The 26298-nt window shown below is 42.4% G+C and overlaps 1 protein-coding gene across 1 annotated transcript in view; it reads left to right on the top strand.

The window, feature by feature from the left end:
* The window catches only part of FBN1 (fibrillin 1), a 373121-nt gene that overhangs the window by 207656 nt on the left and 139167 nt on the right, over nt 1–26298 (top strand). The window contains exons 9-13 of the mRNA XM_073568456.1: nt 12715–12840; nt 12943–13101; nt 15053–15235; nt 16997–17137; nt 25772–25891. Of these exons, the coding sequence (XP_073424557.1) occupies nt 12715–12840; nt 12943–13101; nt 15053–15235; nt 16997–17137; nt 25772–25891 (729 nt within the window). The remainder of the gene's footprint in view (nt 1–12714; nt 12841–12942; nt 13102–15052; nt 15236–16996; nt 17138–25771; nt 25892–26298) is intronic.

The raw sequence follows: 26298 nt of genomic DNA, 5'->3' as shown, positions 1-26298 counted from the left end.
TTCACAGGGCTGGGATGGAAAAGTGCAGCTGCTTGGAGATTACAGTGTCATTTGTCCTCACGGTGTGTTTTTGTGGGTCCGTGTTCCCTTCTTACATGATGTGATCCTAGGAGGGGTTTCTGGAAACATCTACAAGACTCTTTGCCAGGAGAGGCCCCAACTGTCTTCTGACATGCATACTGTACTGTATTGTGGACTGACCAGAGGGACCCAACGGATGACTGCTGTAAAAATCTGACATCTGCTCAGAGTCTCCTACTATTTCTTGCAGGATTAGTACCTTGACACTAGAAACCATTATCACAGTTATTATGACAAACTTCAGAAGTATCCAAAAGACTATTAGCAAGGATTATACCCAGTGGATGCCATTGTTATGTGAAGATTGAAAAAAATGAATTGAACATTAGCATATATTTTGGTTTTATGCAGGTATGCGGACCCTCATAAAACCACCACAAAATATGTTATGGTTTAATTTATTTTATGGCGTTTTTTTTGCATTTTTTTTCTTGTCTTTCACCAGATTTCTCAGTAGAAACATGATGTTGAAATTGATGTACTTACTTTGAAAATCCACTAAAAAAATTGCTATATAAATTTTTTTCTTCCCTGCCTTATATTAAAATGCTCATTTGAATTTCAGAATTTTATGGCAATTGCCAAAGATTTTCAGAGTAAGGGCAGAGACACACTAGCGATTAAAAAATCGGTCCGATTTTGATACAGGAGAGTCAGGCGAGTGTAATGCAATTGTCATGCGAGTCTCATTCATTTTTTATGCGAGTACAATCCGATTTTTCACAACTAGCATCCGATTTAAATCCGAATGCAGTGCGTTTGCTATCAGACTGCAATGCGATTTTAACATGAGCTTTTACATAGAGAAATAAGACACCTATCCATTACTAATCCTAAAGTTTGTAAAGGGTTAAATAAACACACACATGCAGAATAAAGTATTTTGATAAAATGAAAGAACACACAGTTTTGCCATCTTTATTATTCTGCTAATCCAAACAATGCCCTCAATCTCCTGTAATAAATAAAAAACAACGATATACCTGTCCGGTGAACAGTCCCACGGCGTAATCCATATCTGGGGCCATGTACAGTTTACAACTGGGAGCGGTGCTAATGCGACCGCCCCGGCTGTAAACCACTGAAGAATGAATGAGATGATGCCAGCGCTTGCTTCAGAGACAAACGCTGACGTCACTGAGTCTGCCCTCCCTGCCGGCCTGATCCGCACTGAACTCTGCAGCGTGGGAAAATGAACTGGCATTCTCCCACGCTCCAGAGTTCACTGTGGGTCAGGCTGTGAGGCAACGTAGCCTCAGTGACTAGCGGCAAAACTGTGTGTTCTTTCGTTTCCTTAAAATACTTTATTCTGCATGTGTGTGTTTATTTAACCCTTTACAAACTTTAGGATTAGTAATGAATAGGTGTCTTATTGACACCTCTCCATTACTAAGACAGGCTAAGGCTGTGTTCACACACAGTGTTTTTTTAGCGGTTTTTACGGCTGTTTTCACTATAAAACCTCTATAAAACCGCTAAAAATAAGCTGCACAGTCTTTTCTATGCATTTTTCACTTTTTGTGCACATTGATGCGTTTTTTACCGCGAAAAAACCGCATCGCGGTAAAAAACGCAGCATGCACATTAATTTTGCGGATTTTTCCGCGGTTTTGGCTTCTTCCATGCATTTAGAAACCGCTGCGGTAAAAAACGCATCAAAAACGCATCAAAACCACGCAAAAACCGCCGCGGAAAAATAGGTGCGGTTTCTGGGAAGGGATTCAGGTTTTTGTGCAGAAATTTTCTGCAACGTGTGCACTTAGCCTTAATGTCACCTTACAATACAAAGGTGACATTAACCGCTTACTACCTCATATGCCACCCACTACAGGGCAGTGGGAATAGAGAGGCTAAGTGCCGGAATTGGTGCAGATGCACCTTTTCTGGAGTGGCTGGGGGCAGATGTTTTTAGCTGGGGGGGCAATAACCATGGTCTCAATTGCCTGCTTTTCGAAGAACACCGGTGCTTAAAAATCTAAAAATCACACACCACTCGCATGGTACGATTGCTGTTCTAGTGCTGTGTGATTTTTTATTGCACCCTTTGACTTCTATTGTGGGATGCGATCCGTTATCTGATGACAATCGTAGCATGCTGCAATTTTTTCTTGATCCGAGCTGGAAAAAAAAAACGCAGATGATCACACCATCATAGATTAACATTGGTCCGAATTCAATCCGATTTTTTTATCGGATTGAATTTGTCCGATTTCATCATAAGTGAGCATGAGTCCTAAGTGTACTAGTCGCATCAGTTCTAAAAGATCTGTTTGCTGTAAAAATGCACGCAGTTTGTATTGTACAATCCAGTAACAGTTTGTGCGCAAAAATTAAATAACTTAGTGTTAGGCCTCATGCACATGGCAGAGAGTGCATGGTGCCTGTATGAGCAGTGTTAGTGAGGAATATAGAACTAAGAGCATCATATGTCCCTATGATGCCGGAATATGAACAAGAAAATTGTCACACTGTGACGGTCTTTGGTAAGGAAGTGGGGGCCTCATCTTTGGTAAGGAAGTGGGGGCCTCAAACTGGGACCCTAACTATCCCTGTCCCAGATGTACTCTTAAAGGTAGAGAGGCCTGAGTCTCCAACCTTATTATGCTCTTATTAATGTCCTAAGCTGTCTCCTCCCCTCTCCCGGGAGGCCTGGGACAGATATGTTAGTGTAATATACATGTAAGACAAATAGGGATATCAAAAAGCAACTTAAATACAAAACACTCACCAGAGGTAGAGAGGAATAAAGGGAAGGATAGTAAGTTACATACCAAATAGGATTGGATAATGGAGAAAACATACACCCTAAAACAACAAACAACAATCTTCAGCAGCAGCTATAAACTCCAACTCCAGCACACCAAATCCAGCAAGCCAGGAAGTAAAACTTTCGCAGTCAGGGATGAGAAGGTCTGGCCAGGTTTTATATATAGAGAAAACTAACATTTCAGGAGCAGCTGTGAGATGGAACTACATGTCTCTAACCATACAAACAGTTGTTAACCTCTTCAGTGCCAAAGGAAGCAAAGTCTATTTAAAATGAAAAACAAAACACAGGGACTAAATGGGATCTGCAATTCACAGTACATAAAGATCGTGCAACCCCAGATCTCCCAGGAGGACGTGATACACTTGTGACAAAAATAAATTCTCATTATTTTTGTTTTGTCCCCTTCTTTGAAGAGCACTACCTCTTTTGTTTCCGAGTACATGGTTTTTTTTTGCCGAATGAATTGAAGTTTTAAATGACATAATTCATTTTTCCAAATAATGTACTGAAAAATAGAGAAAAATTTAGGTGAGGTACAGAGTGACAAAAATGTAATTCCATCATAGTTTTCTGAGTTTCGTTTTTTTTTTAAGGTATTAAGGGTTTATTCATACGTCTGTTCATGTACAGCTATCTGTGTTTTTCACAGATAGAACACTTACCCATTGTTGCTATTCACATGTCAGTGGTTTATGTTTATGCAAAAATCAAAGAGAATTGTCCGGCACCATGGATGAAAACTACCAATACAAGTGTATGGGTTAGTTAAAATTAGGGACACCACACAGATGGCATTTGTCCTCCATCCGTGAATAACATTGCAATGAAGAGTAAGCGAAAAGAAAAACTGATTGGCCCTCTGCTAAGAAATCCAGGGGTGTCAACAGATTGGTATTTCCTAGTGGCTTGCGGCAGGCTCCCATGGCTACCATTTTTGTGTTACCATGAAACCCACCCATCCCATCCCACGACATGATCGTATAGTGCCAATGTGTTGACAGGGCAGCTGGAAGCTTGCAAAAAGCCTCCCATGGATGTCATCTTTGTCCTCCTATAAACCCCAGTCTTCAAGGTGGCACAAAGATTTTGAGATTTACATTTTGTCCATATACTGCAATAGTGTCCATTGCCAGAGAACTAATAAAGTTAAGAATATCAGAAAATGGTAACAGAAGATCAATTTTTTTCCCAAAATTTATGAACATATACTGATCAAACAAATAAAGGGAACACTAAAATACCACATCCTGTGTTACAGTGTTCCCTTTATTTTTTTGAGCAGTATACAGTAGTTTTTACTCTTAAAATATAAGAAAAACTTTAAGTTTGGTATTGGTGTAGTGATGTATTTTTTCCAGTTTCACCGCACTTGGAATACTTTTCAAGCTTTCAGTACATTATGTGATAAAAATGAATGGTGTCAATCAAAGCTACAATCTGTACCACAAAAAATGCCCTCATACGGATATGATGATAGAAGATTCAAAATATTATTGCTCTTGAAAGAAGGGGCGGAAAATCAAAAGTGCAGAAACTAAAATTGGCCGTGGCAGAAAGAGGGTAAGATACATGAGACATAAACATTTCTGACATTTACCATGTAACTTCAAAATACGGGTATCAGAATATACTCAAGGCTTATCTGCCACCTCAGGCGAGAAGCTTTGCCTGACCTCAATTACAGAGTACAGATAGCAGTGGTTTACCAGTTGGCCATTTGTAGTAATATGTAATGTTGCCTTCACAGATTAGTAAATATAGACTAGAGTATGGATGTTGTGCTGAGTAAATTACAGGTCTCTCACCACGGCCGTTATTGGAGGTGTAATCTGGAGGGTAAACTGTATAACAGACTCCATTTTTGCATTGTGGACCACATCTCCATGATACATGTGGCTTTCATTTGAATTTTGAGGTTAGACACAATCAAGAGAATTTAAACATTTATTCCAAATGAAACCGTCCAGAACCAAGGTTCTCACAAATATTTTTCCAGTGGTCACCAGTCCAACCACAAACATGTAAGGGGTCGGGATTAGCCACAATGCGGCATTGTGGGAAAATGTTTCGCTGGCAAAACACAGCTGGGTACTGAGCATATTGATGGTTGTTTCAGATAGTTGGTGCCCACTGGTGACCACAAGCCTTTAGACGCTAACAATTTTCAAAATTCTGAATCCATATTCTACTCATTCTTTTACCATATGCGTATTTCGGAGAGGTCATGGATTTGTATGCTAGTTTACATATGTCCAAACCTTTATTTCATTACAACAACAATTATCATTTAGTTTGCACTCGGACTTTGGGCCACATTGTTTTTAGTATTATCTGATTTTTTTTTTACATACCCACTACTCAGGGGCATAACTAGAACTGATTGGGCCCCATAGCAAACTTTTAAATGGGGCCCCCTCAAAGACACACCCCCTTAAAGACACACCCCCTTCTAGATGCACCCCCTTCAAGACGCACCCTCTTACCGATAATGCATGCTAGAGTTGGCTGAGTGGCTGGCCTGGCATTAGTTAAGCTGAGACAGTGAGGGCTGCCTGCCTTCCTCCGCGCACACCGACCTCCAGGAACTACATTTCCCAGAGCTCCATGCGGCAGGCAGCTCTGCAAAGAGCTAATAGACAGCGAGGGCTCAGGGAAGGGGTGGGACTGAACTAGTCTGAAGCAATACACTGGCTGCAGGCAGGGAGGCGGGCCCAATATGTGCTTCGCTCCGCACAGCAGGCACAGAAATACAGCGTAGGCTGCGAAATCATAGTGTACATTTTTTTCCACCGGGGCCCCGGATCCCCTACACTACACACACCGGGCTGGCGGGCCCCCAAGACAGCGTTGGCCACAGCACCCGCCGGAGTGCTGCAGCAATGTACCGTATATACTCATGTATAAGCCGACCCGTGTATAAGCCGACCCCCCTAATTTTGTCACAAAAAACTGGGAAAACTTACTGACTCACGTATAAGCCTAGGGTGGAAAATGCCGAAGCTACTGGTAAATTTCAAAAATAAAATAGGCCCCATAAGATGCTCCATAAAGTTCATGATGGGTTTCATAAAATGCTCCATACAAAAATATGCCTAATATTGCTGCACAGTGAATAATGGTGGCCCTATAACATGCTCCATAATAACATATGCCCCATATAATGCTGCAGTGATTGGTGGCCCCTTGTAATGCTTCACAGTGATTAATGGCCCCTTGTAATGCTGCACAGTGATTAGTGGCCCCTTGTAATGCTGCAGTGATTGGTGGCCCCTTGTAATGCTGCACAGTGATTATTGGCCCCTTGTAATGCTGCACAGTGATTAGTGGCCCCTTGTAATGCTGCACAGTGATTAGTGGCCCCTTGTAATGCTGCACAGTGATTAGTGACCCTTTGTAATGCTGCACAGTGATTGGTGGCCCCTTGTAATGCTGCACAGTGATTATTGGCCCCTTGTAATGCTGCACAGTGATTGGTGGCCCCTTGTAATGCTGCACAGTGATTAGTGGCCCCTTGTAATGCTGCACAGTGATTACTGGCCCCTTGTAATGCTGAAGTGATTAGTGGCCACTTGTAATGCTGCAGTAATTAGTGGCCCCTTGTAATGCCGCACAGTGATTATTGGCCCCTTGTAATGCTGCAGTGATTAGTGGCCCCTTGTAATGCTGCAGTGATTAGTGGCCCCTTGTAATGCTGCAGTGATTAGTAGCCCCGTGTAATGCTGCACAGTGATTAGTGGCCCTTGTAATGCTGCAGTGATTGGTGGCCCCATATAATGCTGCACAGTGATTGGTGGCCCCTTATAATGCTGCACAGTGATTATTGGCCCCTTGTAATGCTGCACAGTGATTAGTGGCTCCTTGTAATGCTGCAGTGATTAGTGGCCCCTTGTAATGCTGCACAGTGATTAGTGGCCCCTTGTAATGCTGCACAGTGATTAGTGGCCCCTTGTAATGCTGCACAGTGATTAGTGGCCCCTTGTAATGCTGCACAGTCATTAGTGGCCCCTTGTAATGCTGCACAGTGAATAGTGGCCCCTTGTAATGCTGCACAGTGATTAGTGGCCCCTTGTAATGCTGCAGTGATTAGTAGTCCCGTGTAATGCTGCACAGTGATTAGTGGCCCTTGTAATGCTGCAGTGATTGGTGGCCCCTTATAATGCTACACAGTGATTGGTGGCCCCTTATAATGCTGCACAGTGATTATTGGCACCTTGTAATGCTGCACAGTGATTAGTGGCTCCTTGTAATGCTGCAGTGATTAGTGGCCCCTTGTAATGCTGCACAGTGATTAGTGGCCCCTTGTAATGCTGCACAGTGATTAGTGGCCCCTTGTAATGCTGCACAGTGATTAGTGGCCCCTTGTAATGCTGCACAGTGATTAGTGGCCCCTTGTAATGCTGCACAGTGATTAGTGGCCCCTTGTAATGCTGCACAGTGATTAGTGGCCCCTTGTAATGCTGCACGGTCATTAGTGGCCCCTTGAAATGCTGCACAGTGATTAGTGGCCCCTTGTAATGCTGCACAGTGATTAGTGGCCCCTTGTAATGCTGCACGGTCATTAGTGGCCCCTTACAATGCTTCTGCCGCTGTCTCAATTAAAGAAAACAAAACCTATATACTCACCTCGTCTCTGCTGCTGCAGCTGCTGTTCCTCAGCGTTGCCGGCCCTGCACAGTGACTGTTCAGGCAGAGGGCGCCTGCTAACTACGTCATGGCACCCTCTGACCTGAACGTCACTGCCAAAGGAAGCAAGACAGCAGAGCGATGCGCAACGGTGGAACGGGGGACAGGTGAATATGGCTCCCCCCGTTATACTCACCTCTCCTGCATGTCTCTTGCAGCCTCCCCCAGTGCTTATTCCATCTCAGCGCTGTTCTTCCTGCTTTCAGTGTCCACGTTGTGCCGCTCATTACATATGTGCATATGTAATGAGCTGCTCATTACATATGCGCATATGTAATGAGCGGCCGCTGAAAGCAGGACGAACAGTGCTGAGAAGATGGAATAAGCGGGGGGGCTGCAAGAGACATGCAGGAGAGGTGAGTATGTACTTAATTGCACTACCCGGGTAGCGCCGATCGGAGCCGGGGACCGGGCCCCTATATAGGCCGGGCCCCAAAGCAACTGCTTCGGCTGCTACCCCGGTAGTTACGCCAGTGCCACTACTGTTATTTCAATGTCTAAAATGCAATAGCACAGTTCTGCTTGAGGGAAACTGTACAGTCAGCCGGAGCTTTTACTGGCAATAACATTTGGTTTCCAGAGATTTTTGAAGCCTAGCAAAATTGTAGTAAGGCGACTTCCTTAATGACTTGTACATATTAAATTAAAGGGGTATTCCCACCTCCAAGATCCTATCCCAATATGTAGTAAGTGTAATAATAATAATAATAATCTTAACAAATAGCTCCAATTAGAAATGTAGTATAGTTCTTCTGATTCACTATGTCGGTTGCCCCATGTGCAGGCATTTCTGTAGTTTAGGTATCCATGTTTACAATCACTAACAACTGAGTAACTACCACAATAGGAGTGTTCATAACCATAGCCATTTCTAATTGGAGGTACAGTATGTACTAATGTTGTTTTTATTACACCGACTACATATCGGGATAGGATCTTGGAGTTGGGAATAACCGTTTAAAGTCACCTAAATCCTCAATTGATGGCCATCTAATGGTGACCTCCTCATTCTTCCCTGACACATGGAATACACCTTTAATAAAAACGGTCACTGCCTGTAACACATCAAAACATGCAAAACAGAAGCTGCGGAGACACCATCACGTGTTTCTCAACGCAAGCAATGACCAGCCAGGTCTTTGTCCGGGAAGGAACAACCACGGGAAGGGCAGTCTCCAATGAAGGAAACCACCTATGCCAAAACATGGTATCCATCCACATACAGCTGTTTCGGGGTATTGCCCCTCATCAGTGTGGAGTAGGAAACTGGCTGGTAGGAGCAATGCCTAGTAAAAAGACTATGAAGAGGAGGATGAATGAACTCATGGAGATCAACATCTGACACTGCGGAGACACCATCACGTGTTTCTCAACGCAGTGATTCTAGAGCACTGCCCCCATCCCTTATGGGAAATATGCAAAACATGCAAAACAGAAGCTGCGGAGACACCATCACGTGTTTCTCAACGCAAGCAATGACCAGCCAGGTCTTTGTCCGGGAAGGAACAACCACGGGAAGGGCAGTCTCCAATGAAGGAAACCACCTATGCCAAAACATGGTATCCATCCACATACAGCTGTTTCGGGGTATTGCCCCTCATCAGTGTGGAGTAGGAAACTGGCTGGTAGGAGCAATGCCTAGTAAAAAGACTATGAAGAGGAGGATGAATGACCAGACAGGTGTTGGATGTTGATCTCCATGAGTTCATTCATCCTCATTTTTCACAGTCTTCTACTAGGCATTGCTCCTACTAGCCAGTTTCCTACTCCACACTGATGAGGGGCAATGCCCCAAAACAGCTGTATGTGGATGGATACCATGTTTTGGCATAGGTGGTTTCCTTCATTGGAGACTGCCCTTCCCGTGGTTGTTCCTTCCCGGACAAAGACCTGGCTGGTCATTGCTTGTGTTGAGAAACACGTGATGGTGTCTCCGCAGCTTCTGTTTTGCATGTTTTGCATATTTCCCATAAGGGATGGGGGCAGTGCTCTAGAATCACTGCGTTGAGAAACACGTGATGGTGTCTCCGCAGTGTCGGATGTTGATCTCCATGAGTTCATTCATCCTCCTCTTCATAGTCTTTTTACTATGCATTGCTCCTACCAGCCAGTTTCCTACTCCACACTGATGAGGGGCAATACCCCGAAACAGCTGTATGTGGATGGATACCATGTTTTAGCATAGGTGGTTTCCTTCATTGGAGACTGCCCTTCCCGTGGTTGTTCCTTCCCGGTCAAAGACCTGGCTGGTCATTGCTTGCGTTGAGAAACACGTGATGGTGTCTCCGCAGCTTCTGTTTTGCATATTTCCCATAAGGGATGGGGGCAGTGCTCTAGAATCACTGCGTTGAGAAACACGTGATGGTGTCTCCGCAGTGTCGGATGTTGATCTCCATGAGTTCATTCATCCTCCTCTTCATTGTAACACATCAAAGACATAGCATAAAATGAATCATCTCATCTGCAGACATCCTCTTTTCACCCATTCACACATCCATGTTACACGTCCGTGTGCACACTAACCCATAGAATTCCATTGATCCATATATATACTGTAGATCAGTTTTAATAACAGATCCTTGCCTTTGGTCCGTGAAACTCAGAGCATGTCCTACTCTCAAAAAACGTGTATGCTGCTCACCGTGCATTAAGAATGAGTCCTGCCGTTATCGTGATGAGTGCCATTACAAATCCCCTGACCGGCAGTGAATGTATATAAAGAAGAAAAAAGGATTGGCACATTCAAGGAATGAATAAAATCTTCAAGCTTTATTCCACATCAGTTGTAAAATTAAAATCCACATGCTAATGGTTAAAAAATTAGTGTTTTTTCTTACCATTATCTTTTTTACTATTATCATTTGGCTTTTAATTTTTTTAACTGATGTGAAATAAAGCTTAAAGATTTTATTCATTCCTTGACTATGCCAGTCCTCTTTTCTCCTTTTACACACATGTCCTAGTCTCATCTGTTTTCTGTATCAGACTCAGACATTAAAGTCCATCGGGATCTGTGTAAAACAGATGAAACACAGAAGATAAACGTTGTCCTTCCGGAGTTCCATCCAAACTTTATCCGTTTTTAACTTATCCTTTACCAAAACTCAATAGATAAAGAAATTTCAGACAGTCTACCTGCTTAAGGGAAAAAAAAATGATCCAACAAGGGTGTCACCTCAGAAAATGAATGCTGTTTCTCTTGGATAGTAACACTTATACTGTACGTTAGCCTTTGACCATTTTTTTCAATCCAAGTACTCTGTGGTAAAAACTGACACCACACGGCCAGCTCTAGGACCAATCTTATTCAATATGGCTGATCAGAAAACTGTTTTGGTTTTTTTTCACATGGACAAAATATTCACCTGAAAAAATGTATGCTTTCATATTTCAGATGAGCTATGCCCATTCAAAACTATGGGTACACCCAAAACATCAGATCCATCCCATTTCATCCATATTGCATCTGGTTTTTATGGATATATTGCAATTCTTAACAAAGGAAATTGTATTTGGTCTTGTAAATTGCATTCCCTACTGATGTATAGAAAGGAATGCATTCGAATGAGAATACAGATAAAAAATCAGCCATTTTTTCTGGATGAAAAATATGGTTGTGTGAACTTGGCATTAGGCCGGGCAGTGTCGGACTGGAGTGCCAAGGGCCCACCAGTAACACTGACTTTGGGGGCCCATTTGCATACAAATATTACGCTATCCTCGTTCACAAATTTACCTATATCTCTATATAATAATAATCTGGGTAGTTTGAATAATGAATGATGAGATGTTGTTTTTTTCTGTACAGAATCAATTGAATTATGCCAAGTACTGCCCATACAGTGGGGTGGGGGCCCCCGATCTGCACATGGGCCCACCGGGGGATTCCCCTGTTACCCTGTGGGCCAGTCTTAGCCTGGGCCGGGGTCAGACTACCGTATGAGACAGCCGAGTGCTATGTGATAAAGCATCGTATAGCACTTGGCCCAATATTATACTATGGGGCAGATCACATATGCCATTATTTTCTCATGCCAATTCGGCATGATGGAACAATCCCACATGCTGCGATTGGCAGTGAAACTCGGCTCACTCGCACCCATAAAAGTCTATGGGTGTGAGTGAACTCAGACTGCACTTGGACGTCTTCCCAGTACTGTCCGATATACGCCGAGTCAGGCCATGGAGGAGATGGAGAAATTACTTTCTCCGTCTCCTGCGCACCTGTGCTGCGATTCTCTCATGCGGCACAGGATTGGAGCACAGTGCACTGACACTCGGCTCCCGCATGCATCATCTGTTTCCAGCCTTAGTTATAGAATTGCTCTCTGAATTTCACTGTGCATTTCCACTAACCTGAAATGTTAGACAAGCCAGCACCTGTTGGGCGTCATGGATGTCAGAGTCAACGACTTTTGCTGTGCATAGGTTAGTGATGTTTAGTTTACATTCAGCCAAAACACTGCTTGTGGAATTTCCTACCAATCCCATTTAAGAAGCCATGATCTACTGTATGTCAGCAGAGAAGTGCATGAGCCAGGGAGGTTTCAAATGAATACATATCCTGCATTATTTCGCAAACCATGGATGTGTTTTCCTAAACCACTAATGTTCCCTATGGACTCTTTTATTGCTCAGTGCTAATACAGAGTTAGGGGAGTCGCTGGGACATTCGCTACTGTTAAACTACAGGAATTACTACTGAGTTTTGCCCAGATTACTAAAAATCTAACACCTTTCGCTTGGAATTATTTGAGTACCTCTGGGCTTTGTCAAGTACGTATTTTCTTTCATGCAGGAATTGCAACATTTAAGTGTTGACTGTACTTTTGTGCAAAGCCTGAAAATGAATATATAACTTAGTATTCATTGCACATCCTCCCATGATAATAAGAGGTCCTGAGATAGGTGTCCAAGCCCAGGTTTATTCCTATATTGCTTTTTATACTACTTTTTTACACATTACATTTCTGTGGCTCTGCAAAACATATATGTTAGCACGGCGGGGGATTAAGAGTAGGTTGATACCACACTTGGCATCATTTTGGTTATATGTACATAGGTAGGACTTTCTATTCATGAAGAGTGTTCATAGACTTTTATTAGTTAGAATTGTGGCCAATGAATGTTCCTTTGGCATATGTTTAGCCAGTATAAACTGCGATATGTTTTTTTTTCAGATATTGATGAATGTAGTACTATACCTGGGATCTGTGAGTCGGGTGAATGTGCAAACACTGTGGGCAGCTACTTCTGTCAGTGTCCCCTAGGATTCTTCACATCACCAGATGGATCAAGATGTATAGGTGAGCATCATAATCTGTGTTCATGTTTTTTTAGCGTATGGTTTTATTAGTATATCCTGTTCTGTACTCACAACGGTAATACATGTTTTCTCTTAATGGCAGATACTCGTCCCGGGTATTGCTTCACATCTGTAACTAATGGGCGCTGTATCAATCAACTCCCTCAGCTCCTACCAAAGCCACAGTGTTGCTGTGATACTGGAAGGTGCTGGTCTTCAGGAGCAGGAGGAGCACCTGAAATATGTCCTTTTCGAGGAACAGGTATGAGTTCTTCCAATCCTAGTAATGCATCTGTGATACTGGACTGCACATTTAGGTCCGGAAACATTTAGCAGGGTTTCCATAGGCATTCTTAGAATTAGTGACTTCACTTAGTAGGGTCCAGAGTGTGCTTCGTTATTCATCCTTTCAACTTCATTCAGTAAGGCTACTTTCACACTAGCGTCGTGCACTGCACGTCGCTATGCAACGTTGCAGCGCACCGACGCATAGTGTGGAAGCGCCGCACAACGGGGGCAGCGGATGCAGTTTTTCATCGCATCCGCTGCCCCATTGTAATGTCCAGGGAGGAGGGGGCGGAGTTTCGGCCTCGCATGCGCGGTCAAAAATGGCAGAGACGACGCACAAAAAAAGTTACATGTAACTTTTTTTTGTGCGGCGCGGCCGCCAAAACACGGCGCATTCGGCGCACGACGGATGCGACGTGTGCCCAAACGTCGCAATGCGTCGCTAATGTTAGTCTATGGAGAAAAAACGCATCCTACGGGCAACTTTGCAGGATGCGTTTTTTCTCCAAAACGACGCATAGCGACGTGCAGTGCACGACGCTAGTGTGAAAGTAACCTAATCTGGCATCTGCTGCAAAGGCCCCTAGATTGCATCCATGGAGAAGCCTCTGAGAGGTGGAGCAGGTTGCCAGAGGGTTAACCGTATAGCCGGGAAGGTCAACGCTAGTGGGGCATAGTCAAGGACAAGATCAGCAGGCAGGAATGTATTCAAGAGGATAGCCAGGATTCAGACCCGGAATATGGATACAAAAACAAATCGGCATGCAAGAGAAGGTTTTTATAGTCCAGGGTCAAGTTCAAGTGTAATTCCAAGCTCAGGTACAACAACAGAAAAGCCAGGTCAAGTATCTGGAATAGCAATCAGGAATGTTGCAGAAAATTTGAATAACAAAACCTTACAGTTGGCAAAAGTCTGAAAGCCTGGGTAAGATTTAAATAGGGCACTATAAGCAGTAATTGGTATGGTGCCTGGCACTGCCATTGGCCCAACAGCAAGACCTAACATACATGATTTAGCCACCAAGTGATAGTCATTGGGTATATATTGGTTAACAGGGTAATGCGCATGTTTGGGGCAGAGGTTAAACTACTGCGATGAGAGCTGGCTCTAATCAAAGCAGTTACGGGTAAGTGTCCGGTATGAAAATAGCCTACACTCACCCAGGATGGAGTGGGCTCTGACTTCTGCTATTCACCTACAGCGGATGTTGGGTTATGTGGGCTGTTTCGGGGAAAGGGAGCGGCACTGTGCCCCCATAGCTCATGGTCTGCCCACCATTGGCTGCACAACATTAGAAAGGTTTAATAGGTACTAAAAGTGTAGAGCACACTGTAATGTTCTGCTATCTTTTGTTATACGCATTTTCAAGTCACACATGGCTTTAAATTTAAAGGGGTATTCCCATCTCCAAGATCCTATCCCAATATGTAGTTGGTGTACTAATAATAATATTAGCAAATACCTCCAATTAGAAATGTAGTATAGTTTTTCTGATTCGCTATGTGTCTTTCTTCATGTGCAGGGCATTGCAGGACCTTAGGTATCTACTGTATGGTTACTACCATTAGCAACTAGCTAACTAACTGTCACTATATCAGTGACAGTTTTTCAGTTAGCTGTTAGTGGTTGTAACCATGGATACCTAAACTACTGAAATGCCTGCACATGGAGCAACCGACATAGTGAATCAGAAGAACTGTACTACATTTCTAATTAGAGGTATTTGCTAATAATATTATTAATATACATACTACATTTTGGGATAGGATCTTGCAGATGGGAATATTCCTTTAAGGAGTATAATTGGGTGTGTACATCACTAAATGTTTAGGAATTTCTGCTATAGTTATGAATATACTGCTAATTCTCTCTCGTAAATTTTTTCTTTAGTTTTAGCTAGTAAGTGTATTTTGTTTTCTTTTAGAGGAATATCGTAAGCTGTGCACAATGTCTTGGGTTCGACCTGGTGTGCCTGAACCCGGACCAGGTATTCCTGTGGGACCAGGGTATCCTCCTCCTATAGGTCCCGAGCTGCGGCCAGGGTATCCTCCTGTTTTCCCACCACCACCAGGCCCAGGATATGTTCGCCCAACACCTGCAGCTCCTGGTAAATTAGGGAATAATTATATCCTTTCTGATTTTTTTTTTAAATGTTCATCTCTTCTGAGTCTTCTTGCATTTTATTTCCCAGTGTTTAATTAGGTTACACCAGATAGTGTAAGGTAACCAGTTTTTAGTCACTTAATCACCCTGGTGCCTATACAGTATAAAAACAAAACACAGCAAAAGGACACAAAATTCAAAAAACGGAGCAGAAAAAAGGTAGCCATATTTACTAACAATGGGTCACAAAAATAATGCACTACAAGTATACAGTATACACAGACGTTTTCCCTACTACCCCAATTCATAGAAGTCTATAGCATTCATGCTCAAATGCATTATAGTCCCAATGAAATGCATAAATACGGTAATTTTCAATGTTAGATACAGAATCAGATAACAAAGAGGAGCACTGCACCCCCTTTAACCCCTTAGTGACATAGCCAATTTTGTACTTAATGACCAAGCCAATTTTTACAATTCTGACCACTGTCAATTTATGAGGGAATATCGCTGGAACACTTCAACAGATCCCACTAATTCTTAGACTGTTTTTTCATGACATATTGTACTTCATGTTAGGCCGGTTTCACACTTAACGTATGGAAAATTGGTCCGAGTCTCCCTGCCAAGACTTGCAGGAATGTAATGAGAGTGTCATGTGAGTACAATCCGATTTCTCACATCCAGCATCCGATTTACATCCGAATGCAGTGCGATTTCTATCCGATTGCAATGCGATTTTAACATTTACACATTGTTTTCAAATGAAATATTCATCAAAACACACACACAGAAATATATATATATATATATATATATATATATATTTATACAGTATATATATATATAATAGATAGATAGACAGATTAAAAGCCGGCAATTCATGTTTATAGCCTGGGAAGGGGGTAATACCCATGGAGCTTCCCAGGCTATTAATATCAGGCCACAACTGTATACTTAGCCTTTATTGGCTATTAAAATGGGGGACCCCCAAAAAAATAAATGATGTAGGGTCTCCCTATAATTAACAACCAGCAAAGGCTATGCAGACATGTGTGGGCTGATGATAATAGCCTAGGAAGGGGTCATGGATGCTGGCCTCCCCCATCCCCGGCTAAAAATATAAACGCTCAGCCGCCCCAGAAAAGGCGCATCTCTAAGATGCACCAATTCTGGCACTTAGCCTAGCTCTTCCCATTTGCCCTGTAGCGGTGACAAGTGGGGTGATAATTGGGGGGGTTGATGTCACCTTTGTATTGTCAAGTGAGATCAAGCCCCGGGTTAGTAATGAAGAGACGTCAATAAGACGCCCCCATTAATAACCCCATAGTCACATTGTAAGAAAACACAGACACCCAGAAATAAAGTCCTTTAATTGAAAGAACGACACAGACTCCTTTAATATTCTTAATTAAACCATACTTATGAACTCGCCCATTCCCCCGATGCCCTCGTCATCTGCAAAAGAGATAAAAAAACAAACAACAGTATTCCTCACCTTTTCGCAGAGATGTTTTTAATCCATTAGTCCCATAATGGGTCCAGCTCTGCTACATCTAGATGACAGGCAGATCAAGAGTTTGAGGGTCCCTCACATTGATTTCTTGTAGTCTATTTTTTGCAGGCCTATGAGAAAGATTTCTGGGGGATAAGACGAGATGAGATTGGGGTGAAATACAGCCCTACATTTTTTCCGTTATTGTTCATTAATTAAACAATATATTATGTATAATATTTGTTTTTTACTTTTTTGTCTCAATAGTTACCTCATTAAATTTTACACAAGATTACTGTTTATTGTACCGGAACCTCTGTATACATGGCCGATGCATCCCTACTCCTGGAAGCTATCGTTGTGAATGCAACACAGGATTTCACTTAGATGGTAGAGGAGAATGCATAGGTACGTTTTCTTTTTATTATTTGTTTTGTGTAATTCATATTCCAAGTTATTATTTTTGAGACGTTAGTGTTAAGGTGTCTGTATGCGTTCTTTATGGAAAGTAAAACAAAAATATACAACACCAATTTAATTCGCCTATTTGGTTTGCATCTATTGTCTTGTAAAGTGCTCCATACAGTATAACGGGGCACCCCACACAGATGTCCATACAGTATAATGGCGGCCCCCCCACCACATTGCTCCATACGCTATAATGGGAGCCCCCCACCACATTGCTTCATACAGTATAACAGGGGCCCCCCACCACTTTGCTCCAGACAGTATAATGGGGCCCCACCACACAGTGCTCCATAAAGTACGACGGAAGGCCCCCACACACATTGCACCATACAGTATAACGGAGTTCCCCACACACAGTGCTCCATACACTATAACAGACCCCCTACAACAGTGCTCCATACAGTATAACAGGGCTCCTCCGGAACAGTGCTCCATACAATATAACTAGGCCCCCCACGACAGTGCTCCATACAGTATAACGGGCCACCCCACCACAGTGCTTCATAAAATATAACGGGGGCCCCACAATGTGCTCCATACAGTATAACGGGGGGTACCCCACCACATTGCTCCATACAGTATAATGGGGCCCCCACCACATTGCTCCATACAGTATAACAGGAGCCCCCCACCACTTTGCGCCAGACAGTATAATGCCCCACTCCACACTGTGTTCCATACAGTATAGCAGGGCCTCTCCCCACAGTGCTCCATACACTATAACAGACCCCCTACGACAGTGCTCCATACAGTATAACAGTTGTAGAAGGATAGGGAAAATAAGGGGAGGTCAGCTCACCAGTCTCAGTTACGATCCATAATCCTCCTGCGCACGGAGTCACCTTGATCAGGGGCGTTGACTGAAGCAAAATAAAGGATGGAATCTCCAGCGCTGGACTTCAGTTAAAAATTCATCATTTATTGGAAATTCTTAAAATCGGACAGAAAAAAGTATGAATAAGGACATACAGGCAGATGGGGTCTCTGGTGGTCTCCAACCAACGCGTTTCGACCTAGAAGGTCTTACTCATGGTTCCATGGTCAACCATGAGTAAGACCTTCTAGGTCGAAACGCGTTGGTTGGAGACCACCAGAGACCCCATCTGCCTGTATGTCCTTATTCATACTTTTTTCTGTCCGATTTTAAGAATTTCCAATAAATGATGAATTTTTAACTGAAGTCCAGCGCTGGAGATTCCATCCTTTATTTTGATACAGTATAACAGGGCTCCTCCGGAACAGTGCTCCATGCAATATAACTAGGCCCCCCATGACTGTGCTCCATACAGTATAACGGGCCACCCCACCACAGTGCTCCATACAGTATAACGGGGGGGCCCCACAATGTGCTCCATACAGTATAATGGGGGGTACCCCACTACGTTGCTCCATACAATATAACGGGTCCCCCACCACATTGCTCCATACAGTATAACAGGAGCCCCCACCATTTTGCTCCAGACAGTATAATGCCCCACTCCACACAGTGCTCCATACAGTATGACGATAGGCCCACACACAAAGTGCTCCATACAGTATAATGGGAGCCCCCCCCCCCAGACAGTGCTCCATACAGTATAACAGGGCCTCCCCCACAGTGCTCCATACAGTATAACGGACCCCCCCACAACAGTGCTCCATACAGTATAATAGGGCCCCCTGCCACAGTGCTCCATGCAGTATAATGGGGCCCCCCTGACAGTGCTCCATACAGTATAATGTGGCCCACACACAAATTGTTCCATACAGTATAATGGGGGCCCCCCAGACAGTGCTCCATACAGTAAAACAGGCCACCCCACCACAGTCCTCCTTACAGTATAATGGGGCCCCCGCAACAGTGCTCCATACAGTATAATGGGCCCCCACCACAGTGCTCCATACAGTATAACAGGGTCCACCACCACAGTGCTCCATACAGTATTACAGGCCCTCACCACAGTGATCCATACAATATAGAGCACTATGGTGGGGAGGCCTCATTATACTGTATGGTCACTGTGGGGGGGGAGCGTTATCCTGTACCACAGTGTTCCATACAGTATAACGGGCCTCCACCACATTGTTTCATACAGTATAACAGGCCCCCCATGACAGTGCTTCATTCAGCATAATGGGGCCCCTACTACAGTGCTACATACAGCATAATGGGGCCCCCACCACAGTGTTCCATACAGTATAATGCCCCCACCATCACAGTGCTCTATACAGTATAACAGGCCCCCCACCACAGTGCTCCATACAGTATAATGTGGCCCCCACCACAGTGCTCCATACAGTATAATAGGGCCTCCATACTACAGTGCTTAATGCAGTATAATGGGCCCCCACCACAGTGCTCCATAAAGTATAACAGGCCCCCCCACCATAGTGTTCCTTACAGTATAACGGTACACCCCCTTCACAATGCTCCATACAGTATAATGGGGACACCCCACACAGTGTTCCATACAGTATAACAGGGCCCCCCACACAGTGCTCCATACAATACAATAGGCCCCCCATGGTCTCTGCGTGGTGTCTTCAGATTCTCTGCACTCGGTACAGCACTGGGAGATCAGATACAGAGGGTGAGTGAGGTGAGAGGACGCTCCCTCCTCTATCATTCATTGCTTTCAACTGTATTGACATCTAGGATGCCAACATTGAAAGTGCTATCCTGGGCGGGAGGGTGGGAGACCCACCGAGTGTCACGGGCAACCCACCCAGTGTCACAGGCAAGATATACTCAGTGGACCCACCTGGCATCACGGGTCAAATATACTTGAGGGCCCTGCCTGGCATCGCGGGCCATATAGACTCGGGGGACCCGCCTGGCATCGCAGGCCAAATATACTCACCCTGCAGGTCAGAGTTTGAAATATGTGGTCTAGGAGCTCTGCTTGCTCTGCACCGTCTCATATATAGTTCCCTTGTTCTTGACCACAGATAAAGCCACTGTAGATTTTGGAAAGATAACAATAGTGGTAACAATGATTTGTTAGTGATAACAATGTGCCACAATATTTTATTTTTTACTATAGCACCATCATATTCCACAACACTTTGTAGATTTTGTCATCACTGTCCCTATTCGGGCTCACAATCTAAATTCCCTAATAGTATGTATTTGGAGTATGGGAGGAAACTCACACAAACACCCAAACTCCTTGCAGATGTTGTCCTTGTTGGGAATTGAACCCAAGACCCCAGAACTGCACTGCAGCTGTGCTAACCACTGAGCCACAATGCTGACAATGTAAAAAAGATATTACCAGTACATTTTGCATTCAAAATATTTTGTATGTTTCAAAATGCCAGTGTTGCTTAGTTATAGGTTTATGGTCAGCACAAGTTTCATTTTTGGTTTTGAGGAAAACAGGAATCTATGAAACATTGCTGTACAAGCAAGTTACACTTTGGAGGCAAGTACAGCTGATCACCGGATTTTCGTTTTTTTCACATGGAGCTGCACTATGAGAATATAATACAATAAGTAGTTTAACATGAAACAAAAGTTAAAAAGAAACTAAAGAACAGACGAAGGATAAGAAGGATACCGGCATGGTAACAAAAATGAAAATCCTCATCTAAGCATATGCCAGAGACATCAGCCTTGGCATTTTTTATGGTTTCTTTGCGAATGGAAAATGCCGATTGCGAACGAATGTACAAGTCACTGTGAAAGCAAAGATCATTTTATTGTTAGAAGCTGAAATGCCGCGAGCACTGTGAATCCTGCGCTGGTGAAATGTTAGTGTAATACATTTGGCAGTGTGTGGAATTTATACTTGAGAATGTTGGTTCATAAACATCATTGTTGAGTCCAAAAGTTTTGTGGTGAGTCATGCTTTGAGACACAGGATGCCAAGTCATAAATTGTATCCTAGGAAACTTCTCTTTGGAACATTGGTTGCTTGCCACTTTTGCTGGATACTCAACTGTACCTGTGCTTTTTAAGAATGGATTATGTACCCAAAGTACCCAGGGTTGGAATGAGCAGCTTTTTTGTAATCCCTCTTTGGCATATCCATCATTGGAAAAGTTATATAAATAAATACATAAATAAATTCATTTAATCCACTAAAACAGATCTATCATTAATATATGGATGTTCACGTCTATCACAGCGTATGGATATTAACATTTTTATACTAGTATACAGGTGCATCTCACAAAATTAGAATATCATCAAAAAGTTAATTTATTTCAGTTCTTCAATGCAAAAAGTGAAACTCTCGTATTATATATATATCATTACAAACAGAGTGATCTATTTCAAATGTTTATTTCTGTTAATTTTGATGATTATGGCTTAAAGCCAATGAAAACACAAAAGTCATTATCTCAGTAGATTATAAAGATTAACAAAAACACCTGCAAAGGCTTCCTAGGAATTTAAAAAGGTCCCTTAGTCTGTTTCAGTAGGCTCCACAATCATGGGGAAGACTGCTGACTTGGCAGATGTCCAGAAGGCAGTCATTGACACACTCCACTAGGAAAGTAAATTTTGCATTTCATTTGGAAATCAAGGTCCCCGAGTCTGGAGAAAGAGTGGAGAGGCTCACAGTCCAAGCTGCTTGAGGTCTAGTGTGAAGTTTCCACAATCAGTGATAGTTTGGGGAGCCATGGCCTCTGCTGGTGTAGGTCCACTGTGTTTTATCCAGACCAAAGTCAGCACAGCCATCTACCAGGAAATTTTAGAGCACTCCATGCTTTCCTTTGCCGACAAGCTTTTTGGAGATGGAAATTTCATTCTCCAGCAGGACTTGGCACCTGTGCACACTGCCAAAAGTACCAATACCTGTTTTAAAAACAACAGTATCACTCTGATTGGCCAGCAAACTCGCCTGACCTTAACCCCATAGAGAATATGTGGGGTATTGGCAAGAGGAAGATGAGAGACACCAGACCCAACAAGCGCAGACGAGCTGAAGGCGGCTATCAAAGCAACCTGAGCTTCCATATCACCTCAGCAGTGCCACAGGCTGATCGCCTCCATACCACACCGCATTGATACAGAAATTGATGCAAAAGGAGGCCAACTGGGCATCAGTAGGCCAACTTTTCGCATTTTAAAATCATTTTTCAAGCTGGTGGTATAAAGTATTCTGATTTACTGAGATAATGACTTTTGGGTTTTCATTACCTGTCAGCCATAATCATCAACATTAACAGAAATAAACACTTGAAATACAGGGTGGGACATTTATATGGATACACCTAAATAAAATGGGAATGGTTGGTGATATCAACTTCCTGTTTGTGGCACATTAGTATATGGGAGGGGGGAAACTTTTCAAGTTGGATGGTGACCATGATGGTCATATTAAATTCAGCCATTTTGGATCCAACTTTATTTTTTCAAAGGGAAGAGGGTCATGTGACACATCAAACTTATTGAGAATTTCATAAGAAAAACAATGGTGTGCTTGGTTTTAACGTAACTTTATTCTTGCACAAATTTTTTACAAGTTTTTGACCACTTATAAAATGTGTTCAAAGTGCTGCCCATTGTGTTGGATTGTCAATGCAACCCTCTTCTCCCACTGTTGACACACTGATTGCAGTAGAAGAAAGGCTAGTTTAAGGGGGTCAGATTCCTTGTAGGAATGCTCGGACCTGACAATCATAATGTGGTGGTGCACCATCTTGCTGGAAAAACTCAGGGAACGTGCCATCTTCAATGTATATTTAGGTGTATCAATATAAATGGCCCACCCTGTAGATCATTCTGTTTCTAATGACTCTATATAATATGTGAGTTTCACTTTTTGCATTGAAGAACTGAAATAAATTTACTTTTTGATGATATTCTAAGTTTGTGAGAAGCACCTGTATATTGGTAACTTACATAAGAGCTTCCATCTAGATAATAATAATAATAATAATAAATTTTATTTCTATAGCGCCGACATATTCCACAGCACTTTACATTTCAGAGGGGACTTGTACAGACGATAGACATTACAGCATAACATTAATCACATAGATCATAACAGATACCAAGAGGAATGAGGGCCATGCTCGCAAGCTTACAATCTATGAGGAAAAAGGTAGACACGAAAGGTGGGTGGTAACAATTGCCCTGATTGTATGGACCAGCCATAATGTTAAGTGTGTAACAGTACAGACACAGAGGGCTAATGGATTCATAAAGCATGTGGGGAAATGATGCGGGGAACCTGGTTATGGTAAAACCTTTGGCTGGGCCACACAAGGATAGATTAGGTTAATGTGTTGAGGCGGTAGGCCAGTCTGAATAAATGCGTTTTCAGGGCACGCTTAAAATTGTAGGGATTGGGGACTAATCGTATTGACCTTGGAAGTGCATTCCAAAGCATTGGAGCAGCACGTGTAAAGTCTTGGAGACGGGAGTGGGAGGTTCTGATTATTGAGGTTGCTAACCTCAGGTCATCAGCAGAATGGAGGGCGCGGGTAGGGTGGTATACTGAAACAAGGGAGGAGATGTAGGGTGGTGCTGAGCTATGGAGGGCTTTGTGGGTGAGGGTAATAAGTTTATACTGAATTCTGGAGTGGATGGGTAGCCAGTGTAATGACTGGCACAAGGTAGAGGCATCGGTGTAACGATTGGTGCGGAATATGATCCTGGCTGCAGCATTCAAGACAGATTGGAGAGGGGAGAGTTTGGTAAGAGGGAGACCGATTAGAAGAGAGTTACAATAGTCGAGACGAGAATGAATAAGAGAAACAGTTAGAGTTTTTGTGGAGTCAAAAGTAAGAAAAGGTCGAATTCTAGAAATGTTTTTGAGGTGCAGATAACAAGATCGAGCCAGTGATCGAATGTGGGGGGCAAAAGAAAGCTCGGAATCAAGTATGACCCCAAGACAGCGGGCATGTTGCTGGGGAGTAATAGTGGAACAACACACGGAAATATTTTTTATTAAATATGTGTATATGCGCATGTAATGTAGTGTGAGTATATTAATATACTCGCCTACCGCCGCTTTCTCTGGGATCCAGCGCTGTTCTGCTCCTCTTCTCAGTGACGTCACCACGCTTCAGACTAGCCGGCTCACTCTTGCTCTATGCATGAGCTGGAAGTCTCTTTTAAAGTGAAAGCCTATTGAGATTCATTCTGACACTCCAAAAGCTTATATTGTAAAAGTCACTTCCGGATCACACAGAGTACAGGGTAACACATAGTATTTTCAGAGAGGTGATGCCACTGAGAAGAGGAGCAGAATGGTGCTGGATACCAGATAGAGATTGGCAGTAGTTGAGTATATTAATACACTCACACTGCACTGCATGTACATACACACACATTTAAAACAAAAATACATAGCTGGACGTACTTCTTTAATTTTTAGAATTAGGTCAAATTAACATGTAATAATTTAGGACTTTTTCTGATGAAAATTATCTTTAATTGCTTTAATTAATAGTTATATTCCCCTTTTTTCCTCTCCTGGACCCATCATGATTATTTTGGGATCTACTGTAGATCTACTGGCCCTGGTTATTGGATCATGTATGTAAAAAAATGTTCAGACAGCTTATAAAAAAATCTATGGTTTGACCAGCAGAAAAATTAAATGGTGCCAAATTCATTAAAACATATTGATTACCTAGTATACAGCATGCAAATATATTACATAAGATAAAGACTTTAATTTTAAATTAAATGCAATTTTTCGAAATATTTTTTTATCCAAATTTGACTTTTAGAAACCATAGTTTATAAAATAGAAGGGCAGCAGATGCAGGCTACACACTAAAGGATTCTATTCGGATGATTTTTTGACAATATTGATTGACTCACACCTAATCTGCACAAAATAGGTCAGAATTGCAGTTTGTAAATTATTTATCTAGTGAAAGAACTCTGGGAGCACATAGCAATGTGAAGAAGATGAATGTCGGCTCAATTTAGGAAAGAATGTTTGACTGGAAAGCGCTACCTATTTACCTAAGGGATAGAATTATGAATGAGCGACAGTCTTTACTGAGTCTTGATCTTTTTTCCAGATTGTGATGAAAAATAACTTTTTATACACATATAATATATTCTTAGCTTTCTTTGTAAAAAAAAAATAAATAAATACTTTTGCTAGAATGTGCCTTTAGGTATTTTGATTGAATTTATGTTTTTAGCCACAAATTATTTTTGTTGTTAAAAGGTACAGTAAATGGATGCATTGACTTGTGGCCAGGGATATATTCGATAAGAATTTTTGTCTGTTACTTGGGTTTAAGAATATGAAAGGAATGCAGTTTAATCCTCGGGATTTGCATTCTTTCTGACTATATTTTAAGGAATTCCCCTTTCTATGTCATGTCTCTAAACTTTTTTTTTATTCCTGTTGGGTTTCTAGCTTCAGTAATTAAAACTCTCGTAGAGATAATCTACAATGTTATTCTATAGTGAAAGTTTAACAACACCCAACCAAAACTCTTCTACGCTCGTTTCAGATCCAACCTACTTACAATAATATTCACTTTGGCCTCCAGTAATAGTAATACCGAATATAATTATAAAATATTTAACTGTGCTTTAAGAATGTATTTTGCAATTTTTGTGTTATATTGGTATTGTTCTAATTTTTCTCCTACATATTTTCAACATTTTAGATGTTGATGAGTGTGAAAGAAACCCCTGCCTTCATGCTGAATGTGTAAATACCCAGGGATCATACATTTGCCAGTGTCACTCTGGGTTCCAGAGTACATCAACCCGGACAGAATGCAGAGGTATGGAATAACGTGATCATTGGACTGTATAGCTAAGGAGATTCATATATGGCTATGTGTTATAGTAATTATGTAGTATAACCACTGGTATAGAAAGTATACACACTAGTGCAGTTAAAATGGGGGTGGTGGTTACAGATTTTGTATTGGAAACAACTGCTGTCAAGATCAGTAATGTCCCCTTTCATTAAAATAATCTCTGGAGGCAGATTCTCATATAAATCAGTGTGCGGACCATAGTCCTGAATAGCTACTGTACATGTAAGAGTAATGTGAATTTCTCTGGAATAAAACATCAGATTGCAGGTATCAAGGTATCATTTTATTCTGCTTCCAATGACCTACATGCCCATATAGACAGCTTAGAAGGGTTGATGCTACTGACAGATTCCCTTTAAATGCACCTG

The sequence above is a fragment of the Dendrobates tinctorius genome, unplaced genomic scaffold (assembly GCF_039654945.1).
Source record: "Dendrobates tinctorius isolate UK_male_01 unplaced genomic scaffold, ASM3965494v1 ptg000022l, whole genome shotgun sequence".
NCBI classification, from domain to species: domain Eukaryota; kingdom Metazoa; phylum Chordata; class Amphibia; order Anura; family Dendrobatidae; genus Dendrobates; species Dendrobates tinctorius.
The sequence above is the reverse complement of the archived record's forward strand: the minus strand, read 5'-3'. Positions and strand labels throughout refer to the sequence as shown.